Source organism: Chlamydotis macqueenii, chromosome 2 (assembly GCF_036417535.1).
Source record: "Chlamydotis macqueenii isolate bChlMac1 chromosome 2, bChlMac1.mat, whole genome shotgun sequence".
Classification (NCBI taxonomy): domain Eukaryota; kingdom Metazoa; phylum Chordata; class Aves; order Otidiformes; family Otididae; genus Chlamydotis; species Chlamydotis macqueenii.
In genome coordinates, this window is record NC_141557.1 from 87830629 (window position 1) to 87849249 (window position 18621).

General features: G+C 41.3%; 1 protein-coding gene across 1 annotated transcript in view; it reads right to left on the bottom strand.

Moving 5' to 3' along the window:
- Nucleotides 1–18621, bottom strand: part of ADCY2 (adenylate cyclase 2) — a 225742-nt gene that overhangs the window by 73540 nt on the left and 133581 nt on the right. The window contains exons 5-7 of the mRNA XM_086740408.1: nt 2563–2711; nt 1266–1377; nt 462–589 (exon numbers count right to left, since the gene is read on the bottom strand). Of these exons, the coding sequence (XP_086596534.1) occupies nt 462–589; nt 1266–1377; nt 2563–2711 (389 nt within the window). The remainder of the gene's footprint in view (nt 1–461; nt 590–1265; nt 1378–2562; nt 2712–18621) is intronic.

Below are 18621 nucleotides of genomic sequence, written 5' to 3' on the forward strand. Positions count from 1 at the left end.
TCACAGTGAACAATGTTATTTACTGATGTTCAGAAGAACCTCCTCGATCTCAGTTTGTGCCCATCATCTCTTGTCCTATCACTGGGTACCACTGAAAAGAGCCTGGCTCCATCTTCTTTGCACCCTCCCTTCAGGTACTTAAATGCATTGATGAGATTTTCCCCCTCAGTCTTCTTTTCTTCAGGTTGAACAGTCCTAGCTTTCTCAGCCTTTCCTCATAGGAGGGATGCTCCAGGCCCTTAATCATCTTTATAGTGATGTCATAGATCCATTGTGATGACACAATCCAACATCTTAAAACATTTATTTGCTGAGGCTGAGATCAAGATTACCATGCTGAACCTTGTAGTGAAACACACCAACTACTGCAGATCTGAATGTTTCAACCAGCAGCACAGCTATAGATAAAAAAGAGACAGAATTTTTGCTGTTGAATATTTAACAAAAAATTGAGCACTTACTTAATGGCTTCACACATGTCTAGTCCCATTTTCACACAATTCTTGGCATGATTTTGAAGAGATATAGGTAGTCCAGAAACACAGTAATAGCAGTCACCTAAGATTTTAATTCTCATACATTCATTTTCCTGGAGGAAAAAGTAAGGTTAGATGGTCATTTCCAACTTGAAGGACAGAAATGGTTACTGTTACAAAGACTGACTTAAATGAAGTCTCTTACTTGTTAGTTTCTGTACTAATAAAAAGCAAAGAAAATTTTTATCTGTTTTCACATTTACGATTTAACCTTCACACACAGCATCAAGTTTGATGTAAAATGACACCTAACTAAACAGAAGAAAATACTCTGATTATATTTGAATCTTTTGAGTAATCAAGAGGCTATGGTCAGTAATTAAAATGGCTTTGATCAATACTGTCTTCCTTGTCTTCCAGTCTCTTAAATGCTCTTCCAGAAATGAGAAAACTGACTGTATCAGTTTTATATCTTAAGTTTCTTAATCCTTGTTATTGTAAAAAATCTATTTAAAGAGCTATTCACCTTCCATTAAGCTTTATAGAGTTTCATGAGCTGTCTCTATTAGTCCTGTTAGAGACAGCTATCTTGAGTTTCACAGATTGTCATACTAGCAGAAACACACTGTTGCACTCAGATCAGAGACAGATATTTTTCTTCACATGATTTAAGTTTAATCTTACTGCCTCAGAAGCCTCAGAAATGCTGCCTGAAGACAGAAGAGTCCACAAGAAGAAAAAAATATTTTAAAGATTTTAACTAAGAGTAGCAGCCTGGTAGAAACCCACCTTTGCGATCTGATCAAACTTGCCAAACAGCTCATTTAGCATGTGCACCAGTTCCCCTGGCGAGCAGTCACTGGCCAGGCGAGTGAATCCCACAATATCAGCATACAGGATGCTGCAACAGAAATGAACAGAAACTTGATCACAGTTTCCTTCCACAGAACTCACATCATTCAACAGCAAAACCTGAAAGCAGGCATTCTGCACTTCACAGTGGTATGCCTGCACCCAAAACGCTTACTGCTAGGTGTAGAACAATAAATATAACTATATTTATAGGTAAACCTACATTTACCTTTATAGGTGTTATGTTTATAGGTAATAATATCTATATTTACCTTTATAAGTATTACCTTCATGAGTATTACCTTTATAGGTATACCTATATTTATAGGCATTTATAGGCATTCTATACCTATATTTGTTACAGTGCATTAAAAAAAAACAGAAAGCTTTTTCCTGCTCACAAATTGGTAATAAAATAACAGCAATTATTTCAATAAACATGTTTGTTATCAGAAATTGTTTAATAACTTGTTCTCATTGTAGACATTTTCTGTCTAGGTTTACCTGCATGCAGCATGGAAGTCTTTCTTCACTGTTACTCAGACTATTAAATTCAAGCTTCATTCCTAAGATATTCACATCATACCCTATGTTTTACATTCACCAAGAAAACTTGACAAATTCATAGAACCATGCTAAGGAAAAAGTATTTGTGCTCCTAAGTGAAAATGTTCTTCCTCAAAAGTCCTGCAATACTTGCTTATGTCATTCAAATTAATTTGTCCAACCAAAAAGATACGCTAAACAACTTGTAAAGAGGAAAGAATATTTGAAATAAACAGTGAGTTATTTTTCTAACTCCTAGACATTTATAATTAATAAATAATTAGATTTGTCAGCAGAATATGTTATCTCAGGTACTGTGTAAAATATATATGTGATACAGTTGCTTTTATTTACACTGTAAAAAAACTGAGAAACTGCTCCAGTTAAGAAAATGTAAAATTCAGAATAATATAACTGACACAAATTACAATTTTGACTGCTACACATGAAAGAAGAATTTGGTACTTGAAAAATTAAGACACTATGAAGAAAGTCTGTTAATGCATGGCTTTTTGTATTATCACCTTTGTTGCTCTTCTGGAACATGGAATTTTTATAATTTGATTAAAATAACAGATACTAAACATTAAGTTGTTGAAAAACATACTAACACAATTATTTTCTTAATTGCTGTCTTAACACTTTCTTTTAAAAAAATGTTCTGAATGTTGTTGATACATTTTATTACCTTACATTGGTGTGCCTTTTGACATACAAATTGTGGAAGTTGTTGGTGTTTTCCAGTTGGCCTGCCTTGGGACCTTGTAACCTCTGAATAATCTCTGCTTTCATTTCCATGGCAATGTGAGCAGGCAGCAAAGAAAGTAGAAGACGCTCCTAAAATTTAAAATGAAACGTTCACAATTTCCTTAAGGAGAATGAAATCAGCATGGAAGCAATATGGTGCAAGCCACACGCGACTGTCAATATCCTACAACATTTTGACGCTTGCACTCAGGCATTTCCCTAGTATGGCCCCTAAAATTAATCAGTTCCTTGAAGAACTTGATAGAGATACACACACATTTTCAAGTAATATCTAACTTCTTCGAAGTTTTGTGTATCTTAGAAAAAGGTTAAATTAAATGATGTCTGAAGAAGTTACATACAGTAATCCATTCAATATCTGAGTGGGATGCAGGAAGTACAGACGAGCAAATAAAGCAAGAGCTGCAACTACTGTTCAGAGGACTTCAGGGAAATACAGTCCAATCCAGGCAAGAGCAGACTAAATTTTTTCAATGTGTTTCAAATGTTTAGTCATTGTTCAAGCAGTTGTTAGACTGAAAACAAAAAGAATCAGGACAGAGAACATATTGAAAGTGTTAGACTTTGGCAGACTATTTTGATATGTACTGTCCCCTTTCTTTAATATGGTATTTGACAAGCTAAAGGTTTTTGAAAATACCAATCTAAAAGAAAATTGTGTATTTTTTAAAAAAAATCTACATATTTTCCCTTCTCTTTTGTTGCTATTATACTCATGGTCTTCTTCTTGTGAAGCTCTCTTATGTCAGTAAATTTTAATTTTGACCATTTTACCCGTGACAGTTTTTCATTGCATTCCTACTTCTCTGGAAAACTGAATCAACAAGGGAACAGCTAGAACTCTGCAAAAAAACCTCTTCCTGCTTTGATCATACTCCACCTCAAAACTGAACAGGAATTTCAAAGTTTTTTGTAGGCAGAGGGGAGAGGCTAATTCTGGCTAAGCTTGTAAACTAGAATCCTCAACCACTGAGGAGGGGGAAAGGCAGCTGTAAAAGCCCATGATGGAGTCAGAGAGAGAAACAGCTATGGCAGAAAAGATGATGAGTTCAAAATGTGCATGTTCAGCAGGTGTTACTCACAGTAATGCATTCTCTCTGGTTCACAATGTGTACTTTTGCAGTCTATTCATGAAGGTACCAGAAGAAGTGTAACCATTAACCCAATGCTCTGCCTGGGATAATTATTCCTATTTGGGTCTAATGACCTTGAGTAGACCATGGCAATAACAGGGATACAGACTTTCTGATATTTGCAGCTACCTCAGCTACCTACCTCTGCAAAGTGTAACGAAGACTCCCCATTCCCCACAGCATTTGTGTACCTGTAAGCGCGGCATTAACTTACAAGAGGCCCTATGAAACTGATCCTGCATATACTTTGTGAAAAAAACTGTTTCAATGAATCAAGAAAGAATCTTGCTTTGTTGCTAAGTAATACTGAACTATTTTTTTTTCATTTTGGTGAGATCTAAAAATATTTCAGATTCGCATATGTATAGACTACTCTTTATTTTGCACACTAAGGCATACCACATAAACAGTACAACAAGTCATGAAGTAAATGTTCAAAGTAAAGCATATCTGTCTCTAGCCCAACTAAAGGAGGCAAGAATAAAAAGAATAAAACAAAAGATGTATAGTTTTCCTGATGCTAGGATCTCAGATTTGACAACTGACTTCTCATCAAAATGTAAATGTGGCTTTATTTCTTAAATGCAAGATTAATTTAGTATGTTTAGGCATTTTAGCAAGCACACATCCAAGAGGCCAATGCATTTTAATTTCTAATGTAGCCCAGTGGTCCTGGGTGGAGATATTTTGCTGACTGCAAAGAATGCCTGCAAAATCAATGTGTGTTTTTTTTTTTTTTTTCCATAACGAGAGCTTACTCTTCCAAGCTGTTGGTTATCTAACAGAAAGCTGCTGTTTTGTGACGTCCAGGACAGGTCAGCACTTATTAATAATTATCATTAAATACTTAAAAAGAAGTGAGTGCTCTTAGCTCCAATTTTACATCATTGTACTCCTATTGTACCAGGCTAGTAAATGCCAGCTAGCTCACTGTCTTCCTGTGACTCTGTTAAGATTCCAGACACGCAGTGAGGCAGACACTGAAAGTCCAGGTTACTGCTTTTGACTTTGAAACTCAGAGAGGCTGGCAAAAGGACAGAGAGAAAGGCAACAAAAGTTTTCAAGAAAGCAAAAGAAAAAAGCAACAGAAAAAGTTTCCATAGGAAGCAGCCTAAAGTCAACTACAAGCTAAAGAATGGTAAGAGGAAAGGGATGCCCTCATTTTGTAGGGGACAACAAGAGATATGGGATATTTCCCCTCCTTTTCCTCTCCAGGCTAGACCACTGTCCCATTCTGCTTAAACTCCTTGGTGAAGCTGTTCACCATACCAGAGCTTCCCTCCAAAGGAATGTTTTCCTTCCTCCATTTCCACTATACAAAAGAGAAGGTTACAACCAGAGATGACTTTAGACAACTGCAGCTGGTGAAGCACACTGCAAAATGTACTGCCATGCCCAGCTACACCTAAACTCTTCAGCCACCCGTTCCATCACACAGGCTGTAAGCACTCACATTTCAATCCTGAAGTTACCACTTTTGTGATAATGTGTTATCAAGTCACGCACTACATTTCAGATAGATTGTTAATTTTGCTTTCTTTCACTAAAAGACAATAGTAAAAGAAGCTGAATCTCAACTATTTATGAAGAATGAGGATGGGCTGGTCAGCTAGCCAAATACAAAATGGTTACAATTCTCTGTCTTTCTGCTGAAAGATCCTAAGAAATGTAAAGCATTTAAGAACACTTCTTCTTTCATGCTTTGTCATTGCTGGTGGCTAAAAAGAGCATAGTGGAAGAATCCAGACCAATTACTAATCAGAGTGCAGTGCACTAAAATTTCTGGAGACTGCAACAGTGTGAGGAATATAGCAAATCACGGCTGTTGCTTATGGTGGCTTTTTATTTAATAATGTATTTCTACTATTCTGTCAAAAATAAAATCTACAGATCAAAACCTAGGTGAACTGACATACAAGACATTGACTTTGAGACAAAAAAACTTGTCTATTTGTAGTAGAGAGAGAAGCTACTCTCAGACATACAGTCTGTAACAAAAAAAAAAAAAGCCAAAGTAATTCTGAATGCAGGTCAAAATGCAGCATTTAAGTCTTCAGACTAAAAATAACAGTACCCACTTCTGGTGAAAGAGAAACTGCTGTGCTATGGCAATAATGAAAATCACCTCACAAATGTCTCTCCCTGAAATACTACCAACATGACCTTACAGCCAGTACATGTGATTCATGCACACAAGACTATTTCCTGACCGTCTTGACTGTTCTCTGGGGCTATGCTTTCCCCTCACCACTCAAATCACTTGTAGCTGAGATCCTAAGGATAAAAGACAGAGCACACAATCCATACTGAATACAACACTATAGTGTCTTTCAATACAGTAGGGTTAAGTACTCCTTTCTTCTCAGAACAGGTTCATCTGGGTCCCAGTAGATGACGAGCAAGCAGTCATCCTCCCCGGATTCTCTAACTGAGGCTTTTAAGTGGTATCTGTCAAGCTGTTACTTGAGGTCCTGCTCTCTCAAACTCTCACATTCAAGTTGATTCCCTTGTCAGAATTTTTCCTGAACTATACAGATGACTTTAGCAGTCATTCTCAGTTACCCATCACTCCCCTAAAGCTTGACAAACTCTAGATGTTTGTTTAGCTGGAGTAAGTTAGCATATTTCAGTTAAAGATCATAGCACTGTGCTGGTTTTTGCAAGGCGGCAATTGCATTTGCCGTGTCTTGCACAATGGAGGTCATGCTGTTGTTACGCAGTAAGCAAGCAAAATATCCTCAAATGCTTGGTTCAGTACATTTTCTTGAGTGTGTATTTCACACATCAAACTCTTCTTGGCCTGAGGCAATAACGCTTTATTTATTTGCTCATTCCTGTTTTGTTATGTAAACTACTGATTCTGATTCATGCATTTGTATAAGACTACATGACTATCAACTCTTTTCTTTACCAAAGCACAAATAATTCTAAAAATTTATAGATTTAAAGGTCAAATATTGCTCCATCTAGTCTGATCACTTGAATAATATAGACAACAGAATGTCATCATGGAAAAAGAAAGGTATTCTGACAGGGCTCACTACACTAAAATTAGCTTTGTACCTTACTCTCAATGGAGAAAAACTGTCCTTTGAGACAACTCACAGAAACTAATACTGAATTCCTGTAGGGAGCAAGTCTCTCTCTCCTTCTTTCCCTCTTTCCCCCCCCAGCTTGTCTATGGAGGGAACTGCAGGTTCAAATTTTGGTCTTACGGGAAGAGATGTCCATCTTCATTGCTGAGCTTCTCATATTGAAGAAGTCTGTAGAAAAACTACATATACGTAGATCAATGAAGTGATATAGGGACATTTTTGTCCCTATAATCCCATATAGGGATATTTTTGTACTTTATAATGTAATTTAGGGCACTGAGCATTGAATTCTACTTTTCTGTGGCTGGTGTTTTTTTTGAGATTGCTTTGGCATATATCTCATCAACTATTTAGCAAGTTTGACAAACCAGGTCAATAAGTCATCAGTAGGAGCTCTAGAAGCAATTAGCCTATACACACATCCAGATTCACAACAAAGTTTACAAATAAACATGGATAAAATAAAATTTTCCTTTACCCTTGAAATGTGTCAATAAATAACCTACAAGAAAGAAATCCTGTGATTCCTGATCATACAATGATGAATCAGCCACGTGGCTGACAGAGATGGTGATCAACAGGGTACTTGTTTGGCAAATTGGGGCACTGTTTACCCACATCTCATGCACATTCTCTTAAATACATCTACTAGGATAAATAGTTGCAGACTATTTTTTCTTAAAGCTAACTTGGACTCCTAACTGGGAGGGGAGATGATTTTTAATGATTAGGCACTATTATTCCCTTAAATTTAGCCTATGTTAGTAACCTCCACCAACCTGATTACTTGTACTGTGACCAGTAAATTGCATTTCACTCACACACACCAAGAAAGGTATTCAGTCTTGATTACAGAGACATCAAGAGGTGGAGAATTCATCAGCTCCTCAGTTGTTTGTTCTAGTGGTTAATCAGCTGAACTGTTAAGAACTGTTAAAAATGTGTTCTGTGTTACTTACTTGGGAGTCTTGGTCCTATTATTTCTTTCTCAGCTCAAGATTAATGTCCACACTCTTTTCTCTGTAAAGTTAAACACTGATCAGTGTTGTGGTTTAGCCCTGGTCACCACACAGTTTCTCGCTCACCCTCCCCCTCCCCAGTGGGGGTGGACAGAGTACACTTAACTGAGAAGGGGAAGAGTGTCCTTGGCCAAAGGCTTGCCAGGCTCGTCAGGAGGGCTTTAAACTAGTGTTGCCAGGGGAGGGGGAGCACAGGCCAGCCCACCACTGTCAGCATGGCAACAGTGCCAGCAACAAGTGCCCAGAAGCCGGGGAAGGATCACGGGTATGTGCGAGTGAACTTAAACTGCAGACCAAAAGAACTCCTGTTGCTCCAGCCAGCAAGTCGGCTTTGTCGGGGGCCCAGCTAAGTGTCTCTATACCAATGCACACAGCATGGGGAATAAACAGAAAGAGCTGGAGATGCGTGCACACAAGGAGGGCTACGACCTTGTTGGCATCATGGAGACGTGGTGGGATGACTCGTATGACTGGAGGGTCGGCATGGAGGGGTATAGGCTTTTTAGAAAAGACAGGCAGGGGAGATGAGGAGGGGGTGTCGCTCTCTATGTCAGCAACCAGCTGGAGTGCGTGAAGCTCTGCCTGGGGATGGAGGAGGAGCTGACAGAGAGCTTATGGGTCAGGATTAGAGGAAGGGGAGGGACAGGGGACATTACGGTGGGGGTGTCGTACAGGCCGCCTGGCCAGGAGGACAGAGTGGGTGAGGCGCTCTATAGCCAGATAGGAGCAGCCTTGCAGTCGCAAGCCCTGGTCCTTATGGGGGACTTCAACCACCCTGACATTTGTTGGAGAGACAACATAGCAGGGCACAGGCAGTCCAGAAGGTTCCTGGAATGCATGGACGACAACTTCCTCCTGCAGGCGATAGAGGAGCCGACAAGGAGGGGTGCCATGCTCGACCTTGTGCTCACCAGCAGAGAGGGACTGGTGGGGGATGTGAAACTGAAGGACAGCCTTGGCTGCAGTGACCACGACATGGTGGAATTCAAGATCCACGGGGCAGCGAGGAAACTACATAGCAAGGTCTCTGCCCTGGACTTCAGGAGGGCGGACTTTGGCCTCTTCAGGCCAAGGAGAATGTAGGCCCTCTCCAGAAAGAAACGGGTGTCCTGGTTACCTGGGACATAGAGAAAGCTGAGGTGTTCAATAACTTATTTTCCTCAGTCTTCATTAATAAAGGCTCTTGTCTTGCCACCCAAGCTGTGGAAGGCACAAGCAGGGACCGCAAAGATGAAGAACGACCCACTGTACTGGAAGAGCAGGTTCGGGAACATCTGAGGAACCTGAAGGTGCACAAGTCCATGGGACCTGATGAAGTGCATCCACAGGTCCTGAGGGAATTGGCAGATGAAGTTGCCAAGCCACTGGCCATTGTATTTGACAAGTCGTGGAGGTCTGGTGAGGTCCCCAATGACTGGAAGAGAGGGAACATAACCCCCATTTTTAAAAAGGGGAACAAGGAGGACCCGGGCAACTACAGGCCGGTCAGCCTCACCTCTGTGCCTGGCAAGGTCATGGAGCAGATTCTCCTGGAAACCATGCTAAGGCACATGGAGAGCAAGGAGGTGCTTGGTGACAGCCAACGTGGCTTCATGAAGGGCAGATCAATTTGGTGGCCTTCTATGATGCGGTGACAGCATCAGTGAGCAAGGGACAAGCAACAAAGATCATCTACCTGGACTTCTGCAAGGCATTTGACACTGTCCCGCATGACATCCTTTTCTCTAAACTGGAGAGACATGGGTTTGATGGACGGATGACTCAGTGGATAAGGAGTTGGCTGGATGTCTGAACTCAGAGAGTGGTGGTCAATGGCTCAATGTCCAAGTGGAGACCGGGGACAAGTAGCATTCCTCAGCTCAGGGGTCCGTGTTGGGCCCAGCCCTGTTCAACATCTTTGTCGGCGACATGGACAGAGGGATAGAGTGCACCCTCAGCAAGTTCACTGATGACACGAAGCTGTGTGGTGCCATCGAGACGCTGGAGGGGAGGGATGCCATCCAGAGGGACCTTGACAGGCTGGGCCCGTGCCAACCTCATGAAGTTCAAGCAGGCCAAGTGCAAGGTCCTGCACGTGGGTCATGGCAATCCCAGGCACAAATATAGGCTGGGCAGAGAATGGATCGGGAGTAGCCCTGAGGAGAGGGACTTGGAAATGATGGTGGACGAGAAGCTCAACATGAGCAGGCAATGCGCCCTTGCGGCCCAGAAGGCCAACCGCATCCTGGGCTGCATCAAGAGGAGCATGGCCAGCAGGTCGAGGGAGGTGATTCTGCCCCTCTACTCTGCCCTGGTGAGACCCCACCTGGAGTACTGTGTCCAGTTCTGGAGCCCCCAACATAAGAAGGACATGGACCAGTTGGAGAAGGTCCAGAGGAGGGCCACAAAGATGATAAGAGGGCTGGAGCACCTCTCTTATGAGGACAGGCTGAGAGAGTTGGGGCTGTTCAGCCTGGAGAAGAGGAGGCTCTGGGGAGACCTGATAGCGGTCTTCCAGTACCTCAAGGGGGCCTACAAGAAAGATGGGGAGAGGCTGTTCAGTAAGGCCTGTTGTGATAGGACAAGGGGTAATGGTTTTAAAATAGAGGGAGGTAGATTTAGGTTAGATATTAGGAAAAATTTTTTTACAATGAGGGTTGTAGAACACTGGAACAGGTTTCCCAGAGAGGTGGTGGATGCCCCATCCCTGGAAACATTCAAGGCCAGGTTGGATGAGGTCTGAGCAACCTGGGGGGATGTCCCTGCTCCTTGCAGAGAGATTGGACTAGATGACCTTTGAAGGTCCCTTCCAACCCTAACCATTCTATGATTCTATAAATATAGTTGATAAAGCATTCTGTATTACTATATTTACTATCAGACTAATTGGCTTTTCTGCATAAATAATTGTCTGTGATTGTCTTCACATATCTCCTAGATCATTACTAAGGGATACAAAAGAGCATAAAAGATGAGAACCAGTTCTTGCAGAACACGACACACATGTCCATTCATCGAAGATCTCCACTGACAATTTCCACTTGTCTCATTCAAAATCCATCAGACTGTCCTCTTTTGATGGGGAACAGTGTCAGTATTTTAATGAGGATGGTCAGTACCATTGCATCAAGTATCTTACTGAAATCTACTACTTTTGAAAAGTTACTTAACCCAAACTTGTTCCGTATTAAAAACTGAAAAACATTTTTATATGACCTGATTTCCTACAAAGTTGATGAGTACATCACTCTATTTCTTTCCAAATACAAAAACATCATAGCTACATCCGTTCATACTGATTGTTTATACCCTTCCTATATAGTGGCAGCTCCTTCCTTTGTTAGGATAGCTTTTTTCCTGGCATACTTCCAAAACACTGTCATCGACCTTGATGAAAAAGGCAAGGATTGTTCATTACATCTAGAAATCACTTACATATCACAACTTTTGTCGTACTGAACCATTTTTTCACATATCTAACTGCTGCTTTTCCTTTCACACTCGTGGCTAGTACAGGCTTTAAGCCACAGCTGACATTATCTTCTGATGACAGAATTATGAACTTTTGCCTGTTCATTAACAGTCTCCTAAAGGGCTCCCCATTGCTAGCAACATTCATTTATGCTTTTTTTTTTCCCTCCCTTGTAGAAAATTAGGTTTTTTTCAAATCCCCAAGCACAGCACTGTAAGACTTTTTATCTTCATGATCCTGTAGGTGAAATCTCAAGGCTGGTGACACCAGGAGCTGATACCAAAACCAGAAAATCAAACCATATAGGTGGAATGAGAGCTGTTTCACTAGCCACGGGACACAACTCCCTCATGAAGATGTTTTGCAGAAGGCAAGCTGTACGTGTCAGGGAGCTGCTCCAGTGAGAACAGGAGCCCCAAGTAGGGGTTGCCAGCAAGTCAGGGCCCAGCTCCCTGGCCAGGAGAGTGGGGAAGGCCTGGCGTGGCCACCAAAGGCCCAGGTCAGCAGCCTAGACGATGGTGATGAGACACGTCCAGGCGGGAGCTGGGATTGGGCCAGGGCCAGGGTGAGGGCCAACAGAGGCCTGGAAAGTCAGCTGCAGGTCAGAGGCTGGGGCTAGGGTTGGACCAAGTGGTCCATGGCGAGGCCCAGGCATGGTGGCCGTTTCACGGGAGCTGTAGCTGTAGCTGAGACGAGGCTGAGTAGCTGAGCCGCAGCTGAAAAGCAGCTCCCACTGGGAGGGAGGGTGAGATGGGGATCTGCCCCCGCTGAGGCTGCCCCACAGCGCTGCCCGGGAGCCCCTGCCCGGGAGGAGAGGGGCTGGTCTCCCCATCTCTCCCTGTCCGGCCCTGAGCCCCCAGCCAAGCCTCCAGGAGGGGGCTGTGGCATGATGTTCTCACTCAGCGAGAACGGGGTTCAGTACAACCAACTCAGGCGTTCCTTAGGAGTAGATGTGTTGATTTCCAGGCTAAGTACTTACCCTTCTGCATCCAGCTTGTTTGCTGCTGAATAACTCTGCCTATGTACAATTAACAGCCAGCTGATCACCTTCATCTCCAAATAACACTAACGCACCGCTTTGCTGCAACGGTTTCAGTCTCTGGTTCTGAAACCCCATGTAAATACAGAGGCTCACCACGTGTATGGCAAAGACAAATTCCTTCAAGGAACTTACAGAATGCTTAATGTTTATGCATAGATTACAGTTTGCATACACAGGCTGTCTATGACTAATTTTGCAAATGACTACACCTTCAGAGTAAGAGCCTATCTTGTGGCTGTTGAAGAGCCAAGTCATCAAACAGCAAAACAATCGAGTAAAACCAGAACATAACGACATACACAGCCAGAGCTGCTTAATTAATTGACACAATTTCAAGGTTTGCTTTAGTCTGATGCTGTTAACTCTTGCTTTAAGTTTTATGTATCTCAAGACCACTGCTAAATAGAAAGAAGCAGCATTTTGCAAAGAATCTGTTTGATGACATTAACATGGTTATTGCCATATCAGCCTTTAATAAGGGTGAAGTATTACAATGCTGGCATTCACTCAGTACAATTCTTTTAAACAATAAAACCTTTAACTCCAGTACATCTCGTTTCACATTTTGATGAGAAGAGTTTTATATTATTTTTTCACTAGAAATGAACAGAACCACACGCAGCTCTCTCTTCATGTCTTTTCCTTCTTCGAAACCATTCATGTCAGGGAAGTTGTTCAAGAGTACCACTTGAAAGGTATCTATGCAGCCCTTTCCCCAAAGACAGAGGTTTCCTGTTCAGCTGCCCAGTTTAGAGTCAAATTTTGCAGCTGAAAGCATCAAATCCAAAGCAAAACCAAAAACATTTCTAAGGAACAGCATTGCACTTAAGTTAGTGGATCATGTCTGAAGCACATTGACAGCATAGCCCCCCCACACTTTTATAGTTAGCGTGAAGCTGGTTGGTTTTACCTTAGACTTTGTCTGTTGATGTTTTAGCCATCTTTTTACAGAATACCAGCTAAGCATGCAAGAATGGATTTCTTTTCTTTCTGTATTTCACAAGTAATTTTTCAATATTTTATCAGATAACATACAGATACCACACATTTGTGTAATCAAATGTTAGTCACCACACAGAAGAATCAAAACCAAGGATTGTTCACCCAACTGCGCTTGTTTGGAGCTCATAATCACTTCAAAGTAGGTCAGACGGAGCAGTTGGAAGCAGAGCAAGACAGCAATAAAAATGAATCAAACCTCTCAATCTCTGCATTAGATTGGTCAAGAGTAGAGGTAGGTAACCAGAGGTTTGGCGCATACAACAGCCTATTTAAATGGAGGGAGAAGTTAATTCAAGCAGAAGTTAATTCAAGAAATTTATTTCATCCATATACAAATGAAAAGCAAATCCACAGTAAGGATCTGTCCTACTTCTTGTGAAACAGTGATGATAAATTTTCATGATGGAAGCTGTATATTTTGACACTTTTTTTGAGCAGCAGTAAGCGTCACCATTCACTCAGTAGCTCGCTTCCTAGCCTTGAAGACAGAGGAAGCTGACTCACCCTAGGTAGAAATCAAAGAACAGGCAGATGTCTGGAGGGTATACACTGTCACTGCATTCATAAGTAGACCTTTTGTTTCCTTACAAAGTTCTAAATAAAAGGGAACAAAAATGATTTGCATTATATCTCTATCTTGGGAATTAAAGTTTCTGCTTTGCTTATTCACAGAATATGTTTCTTGTAGAAATCTCCTATTTGCTCTTTCATGATTATATTCACTAGCTACTAAACAGAGAAGGTTTTAAATAAAAAACTTAGTTTGCTCCCATTGGAAAATAAACAAGAAAAACAGAGTTTTGAAATACAGTTCCACTTATTTTGAGGAATCTGATCAGGAAAAAATGCAGTAACTCACTGTATGGCAGATACATAATAAACTATTCATGAACACTTATTAATAGGCCTAACTTCACAAAACAAAATTTAGCATAAATCATAGCAAGGGCTAAAGCTTTCAGAATTATATTGGTTTTATTTTCTAAAACTCCTAAAGAACATTTTCTATGTTGCTGTGTGTACAATTTCCAAAGTATTTTCTATGGTAGGTTCCAGAGGTATTTCGGCATAGAAGGATGCAGACAGAAACTCAAGCTTAACCCACAGAAAGACTGAGAGGGTAAAACATCAGACTTTCAAGAGCCTCGTCACCTAAGGAAGGCAGATCCCAAGAGGACAGGCACTAAGACTGTGTGTGCGACACACATAAGAAGATCAGAATCCTAAAAATGCAACTGAGAAAAATTAGAGCTGAAAGAGGAGAAAATGCCCAGAAAAGGGTGTTGCACACAATTCTGGACTCAGAGCCACCAGGTGCTTAGCTCCGAGCTGCAAGTAGGCACCTTTATTTGCTTGGGACTCTGTTGTGGGCAAAACAGTCTAGAGTCAGGGAATTTTAATTTAATTAATTTATTACAAACAAAAATAAGCCTCATTGCTAACTGCAGTTTTGAAAAAAAAAAAAAGAAGAAAATAAACACTGAGACAAACACACAATCTATGCTCCACATTTCCCAATCCCAATTTTACTTTTTTTTGCTGTGGATTATACTCAGTCCATCAAAATTCCTGTGATGAGGTGATAGGCAGTGCAGGAAGTTGAGATAGTATCTGTGATCATTTCTTCTTGCCACTCTGTGCTTAACCACTTCTGCTGCTGTATGCTTAATGGTTTCTGCCGCCCTTCTCAGTGTCCCTGATCCAGCCTGGGACACTGAGGGGCTCTCAGGTGTGTCCCTGCTCCAATGTGGGTTGTCCATGGGCAGCCCCTCGGGGATGCAGGTACACTCTTTTGATGCAGGTTCCCCACCACCCAGCAGCTTGTTTCCAGCCTCCAGCAGCTGCCTGTTTCTTTCTGAACCACATATGGGCAGGGGCACCGTGGGCCTCTCATTAGGTAACGTTTTGGTGTTCAATGGGTAAGTTTTTGTACAAAAAAATGGGTTTTTTCCATGCTTGTTTTCATGTGCCCCACGGTAGGCTGGAGGCAGCTTTGACTGGCACGTGGCGATTCACAGCTTCCCCCTCCAGCTCGCCACCGCAGACCCTTGCACCCTGCAGCCGCTACCACAGGCTCAGCGCAGGGCCACAGCTCCCACCGCTGCTTCTGCTGGGTGCCAGCTCCAGAAGTTTTTGTGTCTGAACAGATCCAGAGGGTAGACAATGAGCTCTATGAGCGACTCGTGTTCAAAATAGTCCTCTGCTAGAAGACACCTCCTCTCTCTTCCTATTCCCAAGGAAAAAATACTTCTCAGTGAGTATGAGTTTATTTTGGAGGTAGAGCCCCAGCAGCCTTTTCAGGTGAAGCTAATCCAGTCCAAAATGAAATGATTCAGAAATCACTGAAGCACGTACTAGATTTCCTGCCTCTGCAGCGCTTCAGACGAAATCCCTAATCCCTGGGCTCCGGCACAAGGGCTGCTGTGCTCCTTATTTCTCTCTCCTGGAATGTACAATCCAGTGGAGACGTTTGGCAAATGTCCTTTAACACAGGGAAAGCTGGGTCCCAGTTTGTCCTATTGTGGAATTAGGTCCAGACTAAGAGCTACCTAAATGCCTCATATATTGAGGGGTTTAAAATGTGTCTAATTCTTACCAATTCCATGTTTTATTTCTATTGTTTTGGAATCCTGGTTTACACACTGATGCCAGCACACTCGTATATGTGAATATGAATTAAATATACTGTAAAAACAAATACCAAATCTGCAGTTGATTGATTTTGGCAGCTTTATTTCTAAAGGCAAATATGCCACGGATGAATTAAATCTGTTGTATGATTACTGCACTTAAATAACTTCCTCCAGGTTTTTGAGAAATTTTGAAATGGTCTGTGACTTCTTTATCTAAAGTCCTTTTTGGTAATTTCCAGCATACATCAGCAATATACTCCATGCCTTTATTTAATTTGATGAATTTTGAAACTCCACATTTTAAACATGGATTAACACATCCATCGATCAGACAAACATGTTGACAATGAAGATTGTGTTGCTGTTCAAAGAGATAAAATTAAAGGTAATCAGATGGTAATTTTGAAGACATACCCTTTTCTGAGTATATTTAATAACTGATAAAATGGTGCCATGTAATTCACAAGATAATAATTTATTATTTATCACTAAAATATCAGCAATACAGGCACATAATGCTGCCTAATTAGCATACAGGAGCCATAATTCCTGGAAAGGGAGGCAGAACTTAAAATTTACAGCTTTAGTCCAACAAGATGCTTATTTTCATATTTGGCTCCTGTTCCAGTCCTCTTGGTGAAATCTTTTTTACTGCTTAAAAACTCTTTCTGCATGGTATTAGCAAAGGTTACAGAATATGTACTTCTTTTTCACACTAGCATTGCTGTTCCCACCATTTACACTGTATCATTTTGAAGAAATTGGCAAAAAAAAAAAAAAAAAGACTTCTCTGTGTTTTCAACCGCTTATAGTAACAAATGCTATTAAATATACTTTTTGGGTTTTATTAGCACACTATGGTTATTAGTAAGCCAAAGGGAGTAAATTTCCTTTTCAGTCCTGATTTGTCCTCCAAGGCACACCTTAAAATGGTCATCCTCCCCAGGACAGTCTCATAGCTGTATTCAGCAGTACTTGCATTGCCACATCCAGCACAGCTTAGCAACTTGCAAGTGCTAAGTCCTGCCAAGAATCCACAGAACGTGATAAAGACACTGCCATGCTCTGATGAATTAGGGCCTTCCTACAGAAAAGTGCCCTATATATCTGGTTTGGGTCATTGCAGGACTTGCTTGTTTGCAGTTTACAATCTCAGTATTAAAAAATAATTGTTTCTTTCCAAGTGGCGTGACTGGAAAGGATTAAAGGAAAAGCAAATGTTATTCTCCAAATGCTGCACTCTGAGTCAAGTGGGTTCATCTAAACAAGAGCCACTGAGAGGTGCAGAAGGAACCCTTCAGAAGACAGGATGCAGCAAGCAGGGAGAGAGGACAAAGAAGGGGGATATTACTCTGCCTCAGTGCAATGGACTTCTGCAGAACAGACCATCAACGAACCGTGAAGGTGACAAGAAGATTTCCTGGAGACCCAGAAGGGACTTGCTGAGGTTGTTTCAATGCTGGAAGCCTCTGGAAGTTATTGAACTGGAAAGGCTTTCTGGAAGAAGGCTAGAGGAAACTTTGCCCTGCAAGGACTCCATGAGAGATTTATTTTCAAGACTTATTATCTCCTCTGTTTCATCAGCAATTCTGGGTTTTCCTTGGTTGAATCATAGAGTTAACTTACTCTAAAAAAAATTAACTGTGCTGTAAATAAAACTCAGTTGTTTTTTTTTTTGAAGCTGGCAGCTATTCCACCCAAGGACCTATATGAGTCATGCTCTGTCATATCAAGTGTGGTTTAAAGTTTGAATAAACTCTCTCAGTGATCCAGCAAGGTTAAGCCTTTGCAGCTACACCTACTCCTGTACGGATTGCAGCCCATACCACAAGCAAATTCTATAAATTATTTGGGGGCAAAAGGTTGTTCCGTATTTGGGCAAGCCAAGAGAAACTTTCGTTGCAAGAGCTCATCCCTTAGCTCATTACCATTGCTGTTCAAAGAATGACACTGCATATACACAAGGCAATTTTTTAATTTAACGCTTGACAGATAAAGGCCTGCGTCTTATCTGTCTGGTGTGATATCAATTCCTCTTCTATTCTCCCGTATCCTTTTCCTTGTGTAGTCTCCAAAGGAGCCTGGTGCTTTAGTCTGAGACTGGATGCTGAAATACTGGAAGCTGTTTCAGTGCAACCAGTCCATCTTTCTTTGGCAAACCTACAGCTCTTCCAGAAGGGCAAAATTCATTGGATTCTGGACAGTAATAGCCACCCAGACCAGACCCCTCACATCTTCCAGCACAACTTCTTCAAAGTTTGTTTTTCTCTCAACACTAAGGGGAAGGTGACATTTTGATAATAATTTCCTTTGCTGGTTTCAGCTAACTTTCCTCATCTATAGGTTCACATATGCGTTCTTCATATGCTTGTTTCTAGTTATCTAACAGCAGGACATTGAAAGGATGACTCCTCAGATGTACTTTTTCGATTCAAGTGGTACAGAAATCTAACAGCATATGCTATAAAGTATTTTCATGTTTCTGCTTCCAGTGCAGAAGAAGGGAGTGAACAGAAAGGAACAAAATATGGATCAGGAGGAACTGGAAGAGGAGTAATAAATCATGTTTCTTCAGTGGAGACAGAAAGGAAAAATGGCTGTGTG